This window comes from Oryzias latipes, chromosome 11 (assembly GCF_002234675.1).
Source record: "Oryzias latipes chromosome 11, ASM223467v1".
In the NCBI taxonomy this organism is placed as follows: domain Eukaryota; kingdom Metazoa; phylum Chordata; class Actinopteri; order Beloniformes; family Adrianichthyidae; genus Oryzias; species Oryzias latipes.
In genome coordinates, this window is record NC_019869.2 from 4,381,416 (window position 1) to 4,402,621 (window position 21,206).

General features: G+C 43.0%; 1 protein-coding gene across 1 annotated transcript; it reads right to left on the reverse strand.

Moving 5' to 3' along the window:
- Positions 1-340: 340 nt before the first annotated feature.
- LOC101161567 (phosphatidylinositol 4-kinase beta-like) lies at positions 341-20,393 on the reverse strand. The gene is made up of 14 exons (XM_023959572.1): positions 20,149-20,393; positions 15,788-16,283; positions 13,785-14,260; positions 13,267-13,698; positions 9,803-10,030; positions 9,354-9,602; positions 9,162-9,268; positions 8,974-9,078; positions 8,775-8,898; positions 7,308-7,421; positions 6,328-6,479; positions 6,082-6,214; positions 5,076-5,196; positions 341-4,020 (listed from the first exon to the last, which is right to left on the reverse strand). The coding sequence occupies exons 2-14, from the start codon at positions 16,266-16,268 to the stop codon at positions 3,839-3,841; spliced, it is 2,904 nt and encodes a 967-aa protein (XP_023815340.1). The 5' UTR covers positions 16,269-16,283; positions 20,149-20,393; the 3' UTR covers positions 341-3,838.
- Positions 20,394-21,206: the final 813 nt, after the last annotated feature.

Genomic DNA, 21,206 nt, shown 5'->3' on the forward strand with positions numbered 1-21,206 from the left:
CAAATGAATGTAATTATTTATAAACAAACAATATGAACATATAAAGAAAAAAATACCTCCGTTAGCAAGGAAAACCCAAGAATGTACTTTTACTGATGTTTGTAAAAACAGTGTAAACCTGGTCGTCACTTCCAGGCAACCCAAAAACAAAATGGTTGCTATGGAGATAAAAACAGAAAAGTGTTTTTTTTATGAGTTTGTTGTGCAGCCCTGAGCAGCCTGGCAGGGGCAGAAGGGGGGAGTGAGGGGGGGTAGTTGGGGTATCGCCTGCGAGCCGAACAACGCCGTCGCCGGTGGCTTTATTGTCCTCTTCATGTCACAAATGACAGAAAAAGTCTCATAAAGCAAATGTGTTTTAATGCATTTAGTGTTACAAGCTCTGAAGTTAAAAACTGTATTTATTGAATGAGACAAACATTTACACACAGAATAAATGCACTTAAAAAGGTCTTTCAGGTTGAAAAACGTCGGTTTGGAGCTTGGGAACAAAGAAGGGGCGAGCGTTTCTCACGGAGACTTCAGTCAAAACTGTTCAGATTTTGTTTTTTTGTTTAAAAACACTTCTTTTGCACTTCTGAGAGACAAAATAAAGGTCACTTTCATACATGAAACTATGGTAAAGTGGTTTAAAAACAAAACAAAAAGTACATTTAAATATTAACCTTTTTTTTCCAGATAACATATTTGTGGAGACGTAACCATGGAAACCTGCCCCTAAAGTGATCAAATATGTCACACACAAAAACAAAACAAAAAAAGCACTTTTTGAGGTCCAAACACCGCGTTGGCCTCCCTTTGCATTGATAAGCGATTGTAACGTCTGTAAGTCTCAAGGCAGCCATTTTTCTCACAGAAGAACGTTCATAAATAGTTACAACAGAAAAGATGACGAAAGCAGATGTAAACATGTGGAAAGCAGCAGACTAGGTGTAGCAGAGAGCGGCACGTTGCTGCGTTCACAACAACCTGTGCTTCTCCGATAGTGGTCAAAACATGAACAACACAAATGCAGCCAGCGGCTTCACCGTCGGTTTATAAATGCTAGAAAACGTTCGCTTCTTCACAGTTTGGTTCAGACGGGAACTTTTCTGGGGTTTTCTTGTTGTTTTTTAAGAAATACTGCAATTAAAAAATAAAAAAAGAATCTGAAAATATGGCCGACAAAGAACACATTTTCGCTTTGGCTAGAAAGAAAATAATCCTGAAACAGTCGTGTTATATTATTTATATTATTATTGAATCTCTCTCTCAAATTTCCCACCAACTTTGTTTCATTTGTCCGCCATATTTTAGCTGAATTTGTTTTGATTGATGAGAAAAATAAAGCTGGTGTTACAAACAAAGGCAGCGAGAAGAAGAAATAAACGCTCAGCAGTTTTTTTTTTACTCAAATCTATGAGCTGCTGGCGCGTTTTCAGAGGATAATAAGAGTTTAATAGCCAACCAGGCAAAATGCTGGAGTTAAGATCAGACATCATCAAAATCTTCACTTTGTGAGGAGAAATCTTCTGTTTCCACGTATGAACGGCTCAACAAGCGTTTCTGTTTACTCAGAACAAACAAAAAAAAGAACTATAAGAGTCCTAAAAAGAAACGTTCAGTCTTATTTAATCTGCAGAAACAGGAATCAGCAGAAGGGAATGTTTCATCCAAGCCAGATTAGCGGTAATCCAACAAGTCTCTTCAGTCAAAATCATCAGCGGGAAGAAACGTCCTGATAAAAACGCTGCGACATTGAAAGATACGGATTTTTTACCAGACAGTGCTCACATTTTTGTCAATTTATTATTAATTTATTATTTATTAGTCATCCTTTTGCTTCTTTATTGTAACTTTTTTTTTAAACTGTGTTTACACAAGTTTCACATTAGTTTGAGTTCAAGACATTTTGGCTTTTAATTTGTAGGAGTTGTTCTACTAATGGGTCACCTTTTGCTCCTACAGGGTCATAAATTGTTCATTTTTAAGATCATTTCACTCCAAATAAATAAGCATCCCTCAGAAAATAGTGAAGTTACTCAGCAAATGATAACAACATAAGGAAACTGCGCTGCTTCTGTGACGTCGTTTGTTCATTTAGATCTTCTTTTGTACCAGAAAACGCTTGACACAATTTTATTTAAAAAAAACTCTCGGACCATAATGGAGGTAGTTTTAAACTCCAGAAGAAAAAGGCATTCAAGGTCCTGTTAGGCCAAAAGAGGCATCATCAGGGGTGCAAGCCTTGTTTTATTTGGTAACTGTTCTGAAACGGGATGCCAATAAAGTTTTGGTGTTTCAGCACCAGTGAATGTGAAAATCCAGCAGGAATATTGTTCATCTCTCCTGCCTAATCTCCTTTCCTAATACTGCAGTCATCCTTTTTAGTATTTTTTAAATTTCGCTTAAAGAAAATGCATTTATTTTAGAGTTAACGACATTTAGGCTCAAAAGGCTTTTAATTTGTAGGAGTTATTCTCAAATGTGTCCTATTTGCTTTTCTACTGGGCACTAAGTTGTTCTTTTCAAGGTAAATTCCTTTAAAAGAATGTGCATCTTTGTAAAAATATGGAAATTATTCAGCAAATGATAACTATGAGTCTGAAAGTAAAATAAGGGAAGAGCTCACTTTGGGGGGAAATGTCTCCCCCTAGTGGTCATTGGAGAAAATATTGATAAATGGTAAATAAAGCCAATTTCTTTTTAATTTCTCAGTCACATTAACTTTATTTTTTAAAACTAGTGCTGCTCTTTGCTTTAAATACATAAACCTGGGCTGTGTGTTGTTTTTAGTGTCAGTAGATATTTTTGTTGTGTCTTTTCTGAGATTCCTCTTAAATTTTGCCATGACGACTGTCTGGTGAAATACCGGCAGCTCTGATGAAAGCCTCTAACTGTTGTTTTTTTTCCTTTTCTCTCTTCAATCGCCATGGCAACATGTCTGCAGAAAGAACGCAGAGGGGGAAGAAAAGAAAAAATCTGCACATTTTATCATTTCTGTTCTTTAAGAACAACAAACAAAGACGACGTCCTTCGGTAGGACGCAGGCCGCCGCGGCCGACGGCGCCTTTCTGGTGCTCACCACGGCTTCATTAAATGTGGATCTGCTGCCGCCATGCTGGATTACAACATGTTTAACGGCAGGCTTCACTTTATGGATGGATTTCATCTGAGTAATTATTAAACGAGTTAATTTTTCTTAGAGTTAAAGCCATCCCAATCAGGATGAACCGACTTAAGTGTTTTTTACAATTTATTTGACTTTTTTTTATTCACTTACAGGTTAATTCCAACAAAACAAATGGAATATTGAGGAAACACTAGACTTCCTTCTTGTTTATTTTTGTTGTTTCGTTTAGAATAAAAGTGGTTGGTTTTAGCGATTTGCATCCGTTTCGGGATGTTGTCACTTTTCGTTAAAGCTTTCATTGCAACAAAAGGACACAATCAGCCCCAAACTACCGGGAAACAACAGGCAAAAAGCTTCGTTAGTGACGTAGTTAGAGGGCTAATTAGTGATTATACCTTGAAGGTAAAGAGATCCTCGTCTCCACCGAATCTTTTCAGCAGCCGTAACAAAGATCTGAAGTGATCCACAAAAAGAAAGAGTCCGGATGGCGTCTGAAAGGTTCCCATCTCCGCCTCATTTAGTGTTTTGGACCACAGAATGTCCAGATTCTGTACGTTAAACAATCAAAAGTGTAACGATATAAATGTAAACAGATCACCTCAACAAAATGCTGGTGGGATCCATCCATCAGATTCCAAAAGAATCAAAACTTCATTTCCACTAAATCCTTTAGTGAGACGTTCAGCTTCTAGTTTCCGTCGGAAAGAGGGGAGAACTCCGCCCGCGGGGTCACATGATGCCGTTGGTGACGTACTGGAAGGAGTCGTAGAGCTTGGTGGTGATGGAGCGCATGGACCCGTCCACCAGCTGCTCCACCAGAACCTGCAGCTGCTCCTCGGTCAGGGACATGTGGAAACGCTCCTTCAGGCCGCGGATGGTGCTGGAGCCGTGGAAGCAGGGCAGGTGGGAGCCTGGAGGGGGACAAAACGTTCACGTTTTTCCAAAAACACCTCACAAAACCTCTTTCTTCTAGCGTTTTCCGAGGAGATCCAGAGGGAATTTTGCAAACAGTTCATCTCTCACCACATTTCTTCTGCTTTCAGAGTTTGGAACCAAAGTTTCCGTGACCTTAAAGTCCGGCTCTAATCATCTTTTCATCCATGTTCAGAGCGTTTCCAGTGCTCTTTTAATTATTAATGATCATTTTTGGCCAGAAACCTGTGCGGTTTTCTAGGACATAGTTTCTGCAGAGCGGCAGGAGTTAATTAGAAATTTACGTCCAAGTTGCAGGCGGGAACCATCAGCCCTTTCTTCTCCTGCTAGCTTACAGCCCATCACATCCCAAACATAAGATTACAGCTCATAATTCAACAACAAATTACTCGTTTTAATCCTACGTGTCCTCCATCGTTAGAAAAATGCCATTTTCCTCCTAAAGATCCCGGACAAGCCCCCAATTCTATTCGTTTTTGTTGTTTCGGTTTTGGTTTCACTGCTGAACAGCCTGAGAATTTATGTTCATTGATGTCGGTGTTGCCATAGATCGTTTTGTTCCAGTAATTTGTGTTTATTAGTATGTTTTGGTCTCTATTTTTGTTTGTCCTTCCACCAGTCCCCCTAATAAAAAGCGCTGCTGCCGTTTCCACGCTCTCCTGCTAGCTTGCAGCCCTTCACACCCCCAATCCAACATTAACACTGTAACAAAAAATGGCGAGCGATATCAGGGCTATCCAGCCGTAGTTTAGATCCAGACTCCAGCTCAGACGAGGAAAACAAAGACGTTCATGGATCGATTTGTTTGGATGGAAGTGGATGCATCAGAATGGAGCGGAGCTGGGAGCTCGTGTCCTGCCGACTGTAGCTTCGACGTCAAAACTACAGCTTTTTTTACAACTGACTCACAACAATTTGAATAAAAACACTCAGAAATGTTTAATTTTCTGTAGATTATATGTCCTCCATCATTAGAAAAGGGCTTCAAGAACATGTAAAAGACAGAGTGCCTCTTAAACAAAAAATGGGTTACCTTGCTGCATAATTTCCACAATCTGCAGCACTTTCTCCATGTGTTTTCTGGCTGCGATCAAACCCTGCAGCATCAGCATCTTATAATAGATGAACATGTCTCCGTCCAGACCGCCCATCACCTGAAACACAGCAGAACCATGGAACTTTCACCACCCGGTCTGTTGACTCGGAATCACCATTTTCTTTGCGTTTTGTGTCTGAATATGTTGGCTTGTAAACGCTGTACAGTGTTCCCTTGCAAGCTTTTTCTTTTTTTTTCCCAGCTGGTCAGAGTTACATGAATCTTTGATGGCGAGCAGATTTTTGTCTTATAATTCTGGACAGAAGGTTTGAAATTTCAGTTTGAACTAGAAGGAGAAAATGCAGGGTTGATGCTATATTGCTGAATGAAAATGACACATAAAAAGGGTCATGATTGGAAAAATAAAAGTAAAAAAAGTTGACCATAAATAAAGTGAAATCAGCTCAGTAACAAAAAAGATATTTTTGTGAAAAAAGCCAGCGTCGGGTCTCGAACCAGCGAGCTTCTACACCAAGGATTCTCCGGGTATTTCAATAGAGGCAGAAATCCTGGAATATCTCGAAAAGTTCAAGGATTTGAAGAACCAAAAGTTATAGCTGGAAAAAGCTGAAAGAGCTGAACATTTGAATAGTTGAATGGTTAAAATAGCCGAAAAATTGTAGAAGGAGTTAGGCGGCAAAAATGGTGGAAGATAATAATAAAGAAAGGGAAACAGGAAAACAATGAAAGAAAAGTGTGAAAATGTTCCTGTTTGCTTGGGGAAAATGTAAGAACCGTGTAGTGAGGAGATTTATTCTCTTAAAATATTTGCCCTTTCAAATTCAGTTGACTAGTTTGCCAGTTTTGTCTACTGCTGGTTATTTTTAGAATGCAACTCCTGCAATAAACAGGAGACCGCTGTATTTGAATAGATTGATTGTTTTCTAGTTACAGATCTGTTTTGTTTGGTTTTTTAGAACAGATGTGGGAATTATTTACTCACATCAACAAACTCGGACGTGAGTTTGAAGGCAGATGTCTCAAAGCCCAGGTTTTTAGGGGAGCTGGAGAGGATGAAGCCGAAGTCGATGTGGATGATGTGTCCTTCAGAGTCCAGCAGGATGTTGCCGTTGTGTCTGCAGGGAGGACAGACGGACACTTTGCTCACGTTTCTTTAGGAACTCCTCTTTTCCTACAAGCCTGTTTTTAAAAAACTGCATGGAAGCAGTAAGCAAAGCGCTTTTCTTACCTGTCTTTGACCTGCAGCAGGTAGCAGATGAGGCTGTAGCCGGCGCAGCTCTGCACAAAGTTCCTCTGAGCCGTGAGAAAAGCCTCGGTGGTGAAGCTGCCGTGTTCCTGCAGGAAGTAGTCCAGCAGCGACAGCTGACTCTGTTTTTTAACCTGAGCGACGGGAACAAAACATGAACACTTCAACTGGGGATCACGTGATCCGATCACGTGATCCGGTAATTTCAGACTCGATCAAAACCGGATGTTACATTCAGATCGGGGAGCAGATTTCCATTTAAATTTAGTTATTATGATCAGTGTTACATAGATTATATATTTAAAAGCTATTATCACAGATCTCTTGACCTTTTATTGCCTAAAACGCGGCGGAATACAACGCCACTTTGAGCAGGCGGCGCACAAAAACTCTTATATTTGGTCTCAACTCAAACAACGACCAACAAAGACATTTAAAAAGACAAGAAATGAGAATTTCTCTCTCGGTGTTTAGGGTCCGTCTACAAAATGTAAGCTCCGTGAAAACGGGATTAAAAATAATAATAATAAAACTAATAAATGTTCACGTTGATATGAGCTACACATCTTCATATTTATGCTACAACAATGTTTTTGGAGAAAAGCCATGTTTAGGGATTTTTAAAGAATCTGATCAACACTGTTCAATAATTCTGAAGATCAGTCACCAAACTTTCTCTCATGACTATTTCTCACCGATTTCTACTAGTTAACATCTTTTTCTTAAGTCGCACCAGCATTTTTACTTCAGTGTTGAAGCTACTTCCAAAACGCCTCAGTTTTATGATAAAAGAAGTTGCATAAAATGTTTATTTATGTTGTTTTTTTATGTCACAGAAGTATCACATCGGGACTTATAAACCGACTTGGAATCGGATGGAGGCCCAAAAAATAACCCGGATCGGGACATCCTTGTGTCCGAGCATCATCTGAAGCCTCCGTTTCCCAGAATGCCTTGCGTACCTGGTGCAGGGAGACGGCGTTGAGGACGGGCTCGATCATCCCGCTGTCCGAGGACATCACTAAGATTTTATAAGGTTTGATCCACAGAGGAACTCGTTCCTGCTGCCAGATGGACTAAAGACACAAACACGGATCCTTTTTTTTAACATTCACACATCAAAACATAACAAAAACTTTCTGTCTGTCCGTCATGAGGTTTATAAGATGGAGCAGATTACTTCATCTGAGAATAAAACTAAAACATTCCAGGAAAGTTGAAAGAGTCATCCAGGTTTCTCTGGTTCCTGAACTGACTGAGGCTCGTGTCACACGGCCACTTCGTACATTTTCCACAGATTACATTTTTATCTTTCATGATACAGGCGTGATGCGTGTCATTCACACGTGTTTCCTACAGTCGTCATGTGTCGATGTGTGCAGATGTCAGTGGAGGGCTTCAGCTTGAATTTGGTCTTGAGCCGTCGGTTGAGAATTACGCTCTTTAAGTGGATTTTACGTGGTTTAATACGCAGTTATTACATAAATTTGACGCAATTGTGCGTGATTTTTGGGAGACGCGCAGGAAAATGTGTGGCTTTGCACGACGTTCTGCGTAGGTCCAAATATGTCTAACGGACCGTTTATGCATTTACCACGTAAGGCTTAATGGCCGACTAAGTGTGCGTTATTCCTTTGTAACGCACACCGTGGAAGCCTGAACCGTCCGACGCGATGGGTTGAATAAAGCATCAGTTCAGAGAGAAAGTTCACCTCTTACCGCTTGTTTTTGTCCAAATGATGAAACAAAAGATTGTTTTAAAGAAGCCGGCGCAGTGATCCGAAACATTTAAGCTAGGTGACCGGAACTTCTTTTTTCACCGTGAGGTTATCAGGTTTTAATGCACACCCAGCAGCCAATCAGAATCGAGTATTCACCCGGACCATGGTATAATGATGTATAACTTTTATGTCGTGTATATGGCGAAACAAATTGCGTTGGAAATAACTTAATTGACGCACGGATCTCCAATGAAATGCATATAAAAAGCACGATGATCGAGCACGGCTAGTGGACGATTGGTGGATTGTGTGACGGGTACAGAAATCGTCCAGCAGTCTACACAGAGCGGGGTTTTCCCGCTCCCTGTCGGCGGCGGTGTCTGGGGTAGGACAGCCCCACCCCCGGGCGGGCTGTCTCGGCTGGTGGCTCGCAGATGACTTGGAACTGGTGCGAACCTGGGAAATCTCACTGTTTTATTCAAACAAACCGTCGCGAGGGCCAGCGGCGGGCGCTGACCTTGGTCCTGACGCACTGAGTTTTGTTCAGTGCTCCGGATGTCAAAGTTGGGGGGGTTTATTTGTACTTCTTTTGTAGTTTTCCACGTTTATTCGGGCAGGACCAACTTTCATTCATGCAATATACGTCAAATGTACGTAGTGGCTGTGTGACGCGGCCTTTACACTCATCATTCTGTTCTGGGTCGTTACCTGCAGCTGCTTGAGCACCTGGTAGGCGAGCAGCTCCTGCCTCAAGTCATCTCCACACTTCACGATGACTGACAGCAGCTTCCAGTTGGCCAGATGACCGTAGGGAGACGCCTCTCTGATCCGTCTGAACACAAACTCACAGTTAAACCGGCTCTCTGGAGCTCTGCCGCTTCCCTCCTGCTGGTCCTCGTGAGTTCACCTGACTTTCTCTTCCCACGGCTCTTTCAGCGCGACTGCCGACGGGTCCTCGGGGTCCCACTTAAACGAGGTGGGCGGGTGAGCGAGGTTTTCTGACAGACGCCGTCTACAACCCCAGAAGGTTTAGTGTTAGCTTGGTGCTGCGCGTGCGTGCGTGCGTGCACACACACACGTGCACGAGCTGCATACCTGATGTCTCCGGCAGCGATGAACATGGGCTCTTTGCTCTCCAAACTGGTGATGCTGTCCACTGAAAACTGGCTGATGTTGTCACTGCTGCTGGTCTGAGCCTCCATCTGTAACGCAGACAAGCACGCCGTTTCTGACCAGGATCTCAGCGCCGACCAAAACCAGCGGGTCCCCTCGTGAGGGTTTAGGTACCTCCACCTGCAGCTGCCCGATGTCGTCGGTGGCCCACGCTTCGTCGTCGTTGTCGTAGTTCGGGACGGTGGAGAAACTTCCCGCTCTGTGCTCGGCCGTGATCACGCTGTTGGCGTTAGCCGTGGCCCCGGAGTCCAGGCTTTCCTCGGAGCGTGACGAGTGGATCCTCGTCTCTGGGATTCGAATGGGAACGGGAGAGGTTTCAAAGCTGTCGCACTCCAAAACTTCGATGTAGATGATGTACGGGGCCTGAAGGAGGAGCAGAGGAGCTCAGGTTAGAGGGAAAGAACTTCCAGAGTGAAGCACAACAAAAAAGCCACTGCTGTTCACCAAGTAAGCACAACTTTTTAGCTAGCCTGTTACCATTTTAAGATTTTACTTAAGGAGCACTAGCCAAAAGCAGTTGGTCACATGACTACATTTAGTAATAGACCATCCAAAACAATGACCTTGTCCTTGGAGTTCAGGACCACGCCCTGGGTGGGGGGCAGCCGGCAGACGTGGTGCTGGCACTCAGCCGTGGGTAACCAGACTCGGGCCGGCAGCTTGTGATTCAGCAGCGACAGCTCAGAGATCAGCCGCTGCGTCTTCTGCTCTTTGGTGGGCAGCGTGACCAGACGCTTCCCGATGCAGAAGAGGGACTTGACGAATTCCCTCTGTGGGCGGAGACGCTCCGGCTGCCAGACGGAGAGAGCAGAGTTCATCCGGGAACAGAAATTCTAAGGCGGAGCCTCACTCGGATCCTTTTTTTAACGACCATTTATACATTTAAGGAGCAATCATCAAAATAAACTAAATTGGACTAGAAGAATAAATCCAAACACATTTTATTGTTTGTTTTTCGTAGCTTCAAGCGTTGAGCTACTAAGTCAGCTGTCCAAGCAGCTGCGCGTCAAGACGGACGGGATGTGGTGAACAGAATCCGGTAGTTTTCCAAAATAAAACTACTTTTAGGATCAGAAAATAAACTAAAAGGAAACAATCGATATCAACCCCCCTTCCTGCATTCTCAGTTCCCCTTATCAAAGCGACAAACGCTCATCTTCCAGCAGGGGGACACGGAGTCGGATTGCAGCGGGTTCTGGCTCGGCTGCGTCCCGTTCCAGCGTCTGCAGGTATCGGATGCAGAGACGCAAGTTTCCATTGAACCTCCAGGTGAATTATTCAACTAGAGGAGCCAAGTGAACAAAGAGGAACTTAAATCCTGTCTAAATGTGGCGTGGGTGGAACCTCCAGGAGCACCAGAGCAGATTCTAATGCCCTTTTCTCAAATGTGTTTCTGGTTTGCCCTCTTTTAATCCATTTTTCTGCTTTTAGACCAAAAGTTTGGAGAACTGATGAGACTTTTCTGACATTCGACTTCCTGGAAACCAACACAGGATCTACAGGAAACCAAAACTCTTCGTTCGTTTTTCAAATTTAATATGATCTCAGATACATAATAAAGTAAAGCTCAGAACGGAAAACCCTCAGGACACCAACATCCGTGTCAGACCAGCCAACACGTTAAAGGATTGGAAGGAAGAGGCTGTAATTTCCTGAACCTTGAACTTTCCCGCCTGACAAGACGCCACCAGACTTTACCAGCAGAAAGCTCGCGGCCCGCTTTGCTTCGTCTGGAGTGGAGTTCCTGGTCAGAAAGACCCAAAGACCAAAACTAAAGTTACAAACAAATACAATTAAAAAAAGTCTCTGGCCAAGGCAACTTCAGTGAGAAACGGGCTTCCTAGAAACATCTAAAGGTGACCACCACCCTTTGGGTTGTAAAGAACGTCTCTGATCTTCTTTGTTTTAACACAGAAATCCACCAAAAATGCTCAGAAGATCCAATTCTTCAGCATTTTTACACTTTTTAAGCAACAAATCATCCAATAAAACAGAATAAACGTAATCCTTGGATCTCAAATCCTCTTGTCCTGGAGCGTCATTTAAAACTAAATAGTCCTTTTTTGTTTTGTTTCTTTTAGAAAGCAGCATTAAATAAAGTTTGTTTTAAACAGCAATGAGGAAGCTGCATGGAAAACAAATTTTAAATCAAGTCATAGCTCAAAACGGGTTAAAAAATACATAGTCAGTTAGGATTTAAGTATTTGTTGGTTGTTGTACCATGTTGGCCCTTTTTTATACATGTCTATTTTCCATCAACAACAAGCAAGTTGAAGCTTTTTACATTTATTTTGAAAAGCCGTCATTCTAGTTTTGGACGTCAGGACCTGCATGCTGCTGATCATCCAGCTTTGACCTGTCATGTCCGATTATTAACACAAATTATCTTTTTTTTTCTCTAAGATTTATCTTTTAGTCTTTTGTAGAAACCACATCAGGACGCCATCAGCCGAGCTCTCAGCCAAGCATGTGAGCGAGCAGCTACTCAGGAATGTGACGGGAAAGCCTCGTCTGCTACGCTGCACATTCTGAACAGCTGCTCTGTTTGGCTTTTATTACCTCCATAAAACACCAAGTAAAGAACAAACCACAAGTCGTTCTGCTTTTATTTACTTAAATGAATAAATTAAAAAAAGGTACGGAAGCCAATTGCATTCAATAGAAAAGAAAAGCTGGTGTTATTTGACTGTTTTTATTATTATTAACACTAAAGAAATTTTTTTTTGAAAATAACATTTTTTTAAACTTTTTGGGGGGTTAAAATATTTTTAAATTGTTTTTAATAAAAAAAAAATATTCTTAATAAAATTTTATTTGAAAATAATAAATTAATTAATAAAACGCTCTAAAATATTTTCTCAAAAAACAAAAAAAAAATATGAAAAAAATACTAAAATAATTATTTTGGGGAAAAAAGGAAACCTTTTTTAAAAACAAAAATATTTTTTCAAAGTAAAAACTATTGAAAATCCCCAAAATTATTTTGAAAAAAAAATTCAAAATTCTTTTCTAAAAAAGGGATATTTAACTATTCTAAAAACAAAAGTACATTATTTGATAAAAGAAAACATTTTTTGATAAACAAAAATTTGTTTTTTCAATAACCATTAAGAAATTGTTTCATAAAACACTAAAATTTATTAAAAATAATCAATAAAAAAAACAAAGAACATATTTTCAAAAATACAAAAAAATGGTTGAGAAATACACAAAAAACAAAAGAAATTATTGGAAAAAAAAAGTTTGTTTTTTTAATTGAATGCAATATCATTCCATAAAAAGATGTTATAAATATTCTGAAATACTATTGTAAACATTTTGCTAAAATTTGGAGTTTAAAACAGTTTTGAAATGTCACTCTATTGAAGGTACGTCACAAATGTACGTCACGAACAGACATGTTCATGTTTGACAGATCTAATCTGCTAAAGTTACTTCCTGCATGATGCAGACCATCTCCACATCCCTGCAAACTCTACTGCAGCACAGGAACAACCCCCCCCTGAAGAACAACCCATCCAAAAGATTACAGGGAAAAAAGGCAGAGAACACAGCTGCAGTTTGTCTTCTAGGACTGATAAAAGCAGGATTTGTCTCAAACGCTGCCAAGAAAGCAGAGGCAGCAGCTGAAGTGACGCGCTGGAGAAACGTGGCAAAAAACAAACGCAGCAGAGAGCCGCAACAATCAGAGACGATCAGCAGATGAACAGGAAGAACTTTCTTTATCCATTTCAAGAATTTAATCGGAGTTATGAGTTAGTAACCAGTGAAACCAAAAAGTCAGAGGAGGGATTTTTTATCTTCATGTTTCCATAGGAACATGTTGTTTTGTTTTAAGCGTTACCAGGAAATACCCAGATCCGCTGTCGCCTCATGTTGGAGTTTGTTCTGTTTAGTTTTTGGTTCAAAAAAATAAAAAAGTTAGATTTAAGGTACATTTGCATAAAGTTTAGAGCAAACTCCACCCACTGACCTCTGTCTGCAGCAGCGAAAGAAGCGATCAATTGGGTGCAAACAGGCTGCTCACCTCATCGTGCATCGCCTCCACCTTTGGGTTGCTCCCCGTCCGCCGCAGACTGGAGCTTGACCCGCTGCTGACCAGCGTGACCTCTGACTTTGACCTCTGGTGCGTCCGTCTGGACGGGGAGGCAAAGACCTCCCCCTGATCGGGGCTGTCGGGGGCGGGGCCTGCAGCGGAGGCGGGGGAGGCGTCCACGTTGTTGCTGTTGTGCCTGCGGTGACAGCGGCGGTGCGCCGGCGAAGACACGGGGCTGTCGGAAACCGACGGCGGCACCGAGCGGGCCGGATCCGACGGTTTGAGGTCGTCGGACAGGATCAGCTTCCGCAGCTTCGTTCCTCTGGAGAAGCGCTGCGTGGAGATGTGCATGTCCGAGGAGTAGGCGCCCAGCAGCCACGCCGACAGCAGGGAGAAGGTTATGCTCCCTCTGCAGCGGTGGATCTGACCGGGAAGAGGACACTCACCGTGAATTTAAAATCCGATGAATCAGGCAACGCAACAGAAAACCGGATGCGTGTGACACTCACCAGGTAGGGTCTGATGGAATCTCCCACCTCCGTGTCCATGTGCACATACATGTTGAGCAGCTGGGGCAGGTAGAAGTCCACCTCGCTGTCGGGGAAGCTGAACAGGCGGTTCCCGATGTACGCCTGCACGCCCGGTTCTTTGGACTTGTACAGGTAAGAAATCGCCATGGAAACGTCAAAAAGCTTGGACTCGAAGAGCCGCAGCAACCAGGACTGCTTGGATGACGACGAGGAGGCCGACTGGGGTAAGGAGACGCGGTCCCGCTGAGGCGTGGGCGCGTGCTTGTGGGCCTCGTCCTCATCCTCGTCTTCCTCTTTGATGGAGCTGGTGTCCGGGTTCATGTGCCACTGCGGGCTGCAGCGCTCCGGCGCCTCGGCGGGGGGCTGCTGGTCGTGCTGGACGGGCTTGTTGTCCAACAGCTTTACTTGGAGCAGAACTTCCTGGCAGGCCTTCAGCGCCACCTCTGGGTCAATAACTGAAGGAAAATAAAAAATTCCATCAATTCTGCTTTTATTGCCCAAATTTTTTAAAAGGAACAATCCAAAACTATAAAACCTTTCCGAAATATACTGCCGGGGGGGGGGTGCAAGCTCCCTGATATCTCGATCCATGTACTGAAACACGGCTCAAAACTGGACGGACGGGATAGCTCCAATATTGCTCGCCATTTTTGTTGCAGCGGGGGTATGAGGGGCTGTAAGCCAACCAGTAAATATTCAAACGGAGAGATCTCAGCCATTTGGAGGGGAAGGGGGGAAGGGGTTGCCGCTCTGCAGAAACTAGGTCCTAAAAAACGACAGTTTTATTTTTATATTTTGGCTAAAAACAGAATAATCAGAATTATTAAAAAAAGAAAGATTAAAAAAACAAATAGGACTTTGTTTTGAATGTTTTTACATTGATGTGATTTGGACTTCAGGGCCACCGTACCCTTGGCATCTCAAAAAGTTCCACAAACAGGAATTTCTGAATCCCTCACAGTTCAGGTCTAAACGTTTCGCTTCTTTCCTTCACAGAAAAAACAAAAAATAAAAACGAACAGCTCACATTCAGCTCCAGATTCAACCAAAGTTCATAAGTCACATGACTCTGAAGAGTCATGAAGAACCTTATTTAAGAGAGTCCTAAGCCAACCCAAACGGAATGTGGCCATCACGACCCATCAGCCATGTGCTTTTGATGGGGGTAACGGGGGGGGGCAAAGGTACCAGCCCAGGAGCAGGAGTACGAGGGGCTTCTGCAGCTGCGGGGCAATCGGTGTCATTTTCACTTCTTTTCAGGCCGGCACGCAGGTTTAGAACAAAGCAAATATGTCAAACAGAAAGAGCAAACATGTGGTGGAAATGGAAATGCGTTTCAGCGGCTCCGGACACGCCTGCAGGTCTGAAGACGCCGGTTATCAGCTGGGACACGGCAGGAATTTCTGCATTTGAAGGGATTTCGTAAGCAGCTACAGTCAGGATCCACTTGCTCCCAGCAGGAGCAGGAAGTGGAAACTTCATTTGGGCTCTCGAGGAGAAAGAAAAAAAAACGTGTTTCAGCAGCCAGGAAACCTGTTTTCAGTACAGGTAGTTAAAGGGGAAGCAGGATGTCGTTCATCCACCTGTACTTTAATGCAAAAAGGTGTTCTCGCACAACCTGTTCTGGGTTTAGTGAAGCTCTCATTTTCCTGGATCAGGTTCCGAGGTTTCATTTTTGTCTTTTTCATTTTTTCTGCTTGGTTTGGAGGTTTTTGGGTTTTGTGTTTCTGTCATCTCCAAAACTGAAAACGAGCAGGTTTAGGTTTCGAGGATACGTTGCCATGGCAACACACGGGTGAGAAATGAAGCCGTCTAGTGAGAGTGGAACCAAATTCCACCACAGTCATGTTGCCTGGCGGTTCGGGTTCCAGTTCTGCCTGTTTTGACAGACCGGTAACTGGAAGTTTTTCCGCATGACTTTCTTGGAAATTGATCCCCGTTTTCCGTTAAGCTAAACCCTTTCTGGAATATCTTGAAAGTACCTTGCTGGACCCCCAGGTCCATCTCCATGGCATCTTCGGAGATGACATCCAGCTGGGGGCTCGGCCCCCGCGGTTCGCCGCTGCTGGACACGCCGCTGCTGCCGATGCCCTCGCTGGGGCTGCTGCTGCAGAGGCTGCCGCTGCTGCTGACGCTCCCGCTGGGGCTGGAGCTGCGAGGACTGGCACTGGGGGAGGATGGATGCTCGCTCTGGGAGGGGGGAGGAAGCTGTAGCTGGGGTCTGGGTTGGTGGTGGTGGTGATGATGATGATGATGATGGTGGTGGTTTGGGCAATCTGAGGAACTTTCAGAGCAAGAGGAGGAGGAAATGGATGAGGACGAGGAGGAAGCGCTGGAAGGAGAGGAAGGACAGGAGAAGGTAGTGGGGGAAGAGGAAGCCGGTGGAGGAGGCGGGAAGGAATGGGCGGGGCTGAGGTGAAGTGGCCGAATAGACGGGGACAGGAAAACCTCAGCGTCAGCCATTTTGGATGGAGGCTCCTATAAAAATGTTGAGAAAAGAAGAAGAATAAATCGTGTTAATCGATTTGTTTTATTAAAATTCATGCACCTATTCAATCCTGTTTCATCTCCATAGCAACCATTATATTTTTTGGTCACCTGGGGGCGATTTTTAGAAGAATCTGCTAAAGTAGATTTCCTTGACGACGGAGTTTTTTTTGTGAACCACGCCAACATTCTTGAAACGGTCATATTGTTTCGTTCAGCTTTAGCCCCTGATTCATGGGTTCAATTTTCACAATATTCCGGTGAAAAACACACGAGCAACAAGCGAACACCAAGTATGCAAGGAGTTTAAATATATAGAAAAGTAATGAAGGAGATTGTTCTTTTTTTAGTGAAAATGGTGAGTTCTTTGAGGTCAAAGGTCAATGAAACTTTTATTTTGGTTGTAGACCTAATGTGTGTGAAATGTTGTCAAGATCCCTCTGTCCAGTACTGCTGCTGGACAGAATCAAAAATATTTATAGAGCCTTGGCCCAACAATTCTTAACACATTATGGTTATTTTCACAATAAAATACATTTATAGCTATAAAAAGAACCCGACTCCAATGTTAATCTTGGATTCAAATAGAAAATTCAAAGTGAGCTCCCTCATAAGTGTCACAGACGGCTGAACGTTGAAGCAGCTTGTAGCTTTAATGTGAAAGAGTGGAGGCTGTCATTTCTGTTCCGTTTGTGTCCGCGCGTCATCACCGTGACGCCTCGGCGAGCATCATCACAGAGCGAGGAGGCGTCGTCCTTTCTATTCTGGTCTTAAAGCGGCCTCTGCTTCACTGTTTGAAAGGAGGAGGGGGGAGTTCCCTTCACGCCCCCATCCCTGCGTTTGTTGTGAAAATGTTCCTTTAAAAAAAATTAAAACACGATTATCTTTTAAAGGTTTACCTTTTCTCTGATTCAAATACTTGAGTTTTTAGCTTTTAATAACAGTGTTATGTCTGCTTTCATTGAAATAATGATAAGTGGGGACGGACATCGATACGTTTCCTATCAAATAAAAGTAAAGCATAAGGAGAATGTGCATTTATTTTGGGGGAAAAACATATTTATAAAAGGTGATTGTGTTTAAGTCGGAGTTCTCTACTATTTACTTTACTAGGAAACCTTTTCAGTTGCAAAGCTTTTCAAAAGAAACGACGAACCCAGATGTCCATCATTAATTCATGACTTGTGTTGTTTTCTTTAACTGGCCCAGCCACCCCCCCCATCAGTAAACAACCAACCCCCCACACAAGATGCAGATCAATTTCACACACTAAACCTGCACAAATCCCAGTTTCCGGAATCCGCGACCTTCGTTTTTCCTGGTTTATTCAGAGAAACATCAGTGTGTTGGCGCGCTCGCCGGGGCCAGGAGTCGGGGGGGGGGGGGGTCCCCCCACTCACAGCTGAAGATGAGATCATCATCGGCATCCGAGTTAAAGCACATTTGATGGCCTCCAGATGCGAGAGCTTTGAGGGTTGTTGCCACGGTGATGCCGTTTACACAGGGAGCAGTTTTCCTTCTTTTTATTTTCCTGCATCCGATACGGCCGCTCCGCTGCACTGGACGTGAGCGCCTGCATCAAATTCATCTGCAGATGTTTGCTGGTCGGACTCCTTTTGAGTCCTACACTTTATCCCTAGTCTATTCAATTTTAATCAAAAGCACACACGAAAAAAAGAATAATCATATTTGACGAGAGAAGCTGCAGAAACTCTCCAGCTGTTGACAAAACACCTTTGAGTCCATTTACTATCAAAGATGATAGTAAACGGCGACCGTTTTTCCATTCCAGATGTTTTCCAGACGATGATATTTGGCTCCTGATCACAGGATAAGAGCTCTTCACCTAACAGCCCATTTTTACGATTTACACTACACATGTACTAAAGGCTAAAGAGTGTCTTCTGTTGTCTCATATGCCAGCAAACCCTTCAGTTGGAGAAACAAACTGTATCAGAGGCTCAGCTCGAATGGTTTAGTCTGCTTCTGAATACTTCATAAACCAACGAACATCTCAAAATGAAGGAGAACAAAGAAGCCATGCTGGGAATCGGGCAGCAGCATCTCTAAGAGGTCAAAGGGTGAAAGACTAGAAGATGCACCGAGATGATCAAAACTACAGAAAGAAATGAGAGCACAAACGGTCAAATCATTTTAAAATAAATGTAAATGTTCTGCAATTTTAGGTTTAATTGCCTGTTTGTTTTCCTCCAATCTGTGTTTAGTCTCCTGGAAAAAAAGAAATAAATACAACACAGAAAATGTTGATGGAAACTTTACTGTTCTCAGTTATTATATCAAACAAGAGCATGAGACTACAGTTTAGCGAAATTCATTGTACAAATACATTTTTTTCTTCATGTCTGGATCAAATGTTTCAGATAAAGGAGGAGAGTTTCTCTAGTTGGAGCTAAAAAAAAACATCATTTCAATGCAGACAGACTAGTTTAATACTGTATGTCAGGCCTTAAGGGGAAAAACCAAAACACAAAACAGCAGTCCTGGTTAAGCTTTCATTGCATGACTTTGACCTTCAGTCCACTTAATGCTGGTTAGTAGAAAGTCAATTCTAGTTTTACCCCTTTGCCCTGCTCTAACAATGGAAGGAGTTATGCAAACGGGTGAGGAGAAGTGACTATTGAGCACCACACTACAAAGGGAAGCTGCTTTTTTCTCCTCATTTAGCAACATTGCTTTGCTCGTTTTATAGTATAGTTTTATTATAGTAGCAGTGAAGCATTTTTAACACATTCAAAGCACCTTTAAAGCTTTTTCATTGCTCAAACAAACAAAAGGCTAATTTCCTTTTGTTTTTAAAGCTGCTCCAAAGGTCAAAGTGACTGCAGCGCTGTCACCATTCTTCCATTTCTAGCCACTCTCCCGCCCTTGGCCTTTTCCCAGGGCCAAAAAGGTAGAGGAGTGGAGTCGACCCTCGGCTTTTGGTTCTAAAACACGAGGAGGTCGTCTGTTTGGTCTGCACTCCTCCTCCTCACAGGAGACAATAGTTTATCTGACGTGCGCGCTATCACGTTTCCTGATAAACCGCTCCGAGCCCAGCCAGGGCTCAGAGCAACGACGGAAACAGATCAGAGGTCAGGGAAGCTGGGCGATGACAGAGGTCAAAGGTCAGCTCTTTCAGAGCCACATCCCAGAATAGTCACACCCGTTATCCATCTGCAAAACCTTATGAAAGAAAAGAGTCACTAAATAAAATGAAATAAAAAGGACATGAAATGCTGTGGAGCAGATGAGAAACTATTCAAATCTGGGTAATCTTTATTGATCACAGATTTGGACAAAGTTCAGACACTAGTGGAAAAGCACTTTTCAGTCTGAACTGTTGTTTAGTGTTTATTAAATATAAGTTTGTGGTAATGGTTGCGAGTTTTGGGATGCATATTTTGTCTTAGCATGTGTTTTTTTATAGAGGGTCCTCAGGGGCCCCTTTTGATCCCGATTCCGAGATCTGACAGTCAGGACCTAAACTTTATTGTGGAGCGACAAAGGCGGGCGAAGGTCGAGCGATTTTGCGGGGGCCTTTAAAAAACAGGCCCTTTGTGGAGGTCTGGGGGGGTCTGGCTGCCAGCAGCGGCAGCAGCAGCCGCAGAAGGAGGAGGAGGAGGAGGATGAAGAGGAGGAGAGCCGCTCCCTCCCGATGAAAACAAACTGGGGGAAGGAGGACGGGAGCTAGGCTCTCCAGGCCCACATCTTTAGTGTTCACCAACGGAACGGCCACGGGACGAACGCGACACGAGAGGAACCATATTTAAACCACCATACAGAGGGAGAATTAAAAAAAAAGATAAAAAAGGAGAAGCGAAGTGAAAGTGCTAGAGAGAAAAAAATGAGAACCTACCCGGCCACAGAGGCACCTCCGATCGGGTCTAACTCTAAACGCTCCGACACCGGAGGAAAATTCCCGTTTTCGTCCCGGGTTTGTCCAAACGGACACAATGTCTTCGACCCGGGTCTCAGTTTGGGTCTAAGTCCGTCTCTTTAGGGTCCGAAAGGATCCATCTGGTCCGGGATTTGTGGTCGGTCTGCTCTTGACTGCGTCTGCTTTAAAGCGGCCGTGACGCAACATCCGTCAAGAGTGTCGCAGTTTGAAACGGTTGACACTTCCTCCGGGAATACAAAATAAAAGCCTAAACTGGGGAAAAACGTTGCGTTTATTTTCCTTCGACTTCTTTTATGTCATGTGCATTTTTGTTTTAACCATTTAATGATTTTGACAATAAAACACAGGGGGATGTTTTTCTAACCACATTTCTTACTTAATTATCTCATATTTTATGTAAAACCAACTTAGTAAATATTAAACTTAAGAGCATCTGTCTTTTTTGTCTTTTGAAGATCCTTTTATGGATCACAGCAGCAGATCATCCACCTATGTCCACCCTTATCCTGTACTTCTTCACTCACATCCATCCACCCTCCTGTCCTCTTCTATGAATTTCCTCTTTAGCCCTCGTCCTGGTCGCTCCAACTTCAGCATCATTTTCTTTCTCCACCTGCTCCAACCAGTTTTCCTACACTTTTTATGGTTCTGGATTGTTGACTCTAATGCTGTGTCCGAATTCCCACCCTAATCCCTAACTACTAAAACCCTATATAGAGCACTATATAGTTAAAGTTAAAAGCAAAAACCCCTCAGTATTCTCCTTTCTAATCCTTGCTAATCTATTGCAAATGCTTCGATTTGGAGGTAGTTGTCATAAGTATTGCAATTATTTGTGACAAATAGTCGCAGCTTTCAATAAGAGCATTAAAGGTTCATTGTGCATGAAAAACGTTAAAGGAAAACTATAAAACGTTCAGTGCTTTTATTTTGAAGATATAGTGTCCTCACTTCATACGTCCGACTTTATAAAAGGGCTAGTTTTGGTTGCGTTTCCGGTTGGAATCTATCCTGTC

Excerpts from the sequence above, each read along its gene's own strand:
- LOC101161567 (XM_023959572.1), bottom strand. The coding sequence starts at position 16,268 with ATGGCTGACGCTGAGGTTTTCCTGTCCCCGTCTATTCGGCCACTTCAC. Across the intron at positions 10,031-13,266 it reads TGGAGGCGATGCACGATGAG|CCGGAGCGTCTCCGCCCACA; the intron begins GTGAGCAGCCTG and ends TCCGTCTGGCAG. Across the intron at positions 9,269-9,353 it reads TCGGGCAGCTGCAGGTGGAG|ATGGAGGCTCAGACCAGCAG; the intron begins GTACCTAAACCC and ends TCTGCGTTACAG.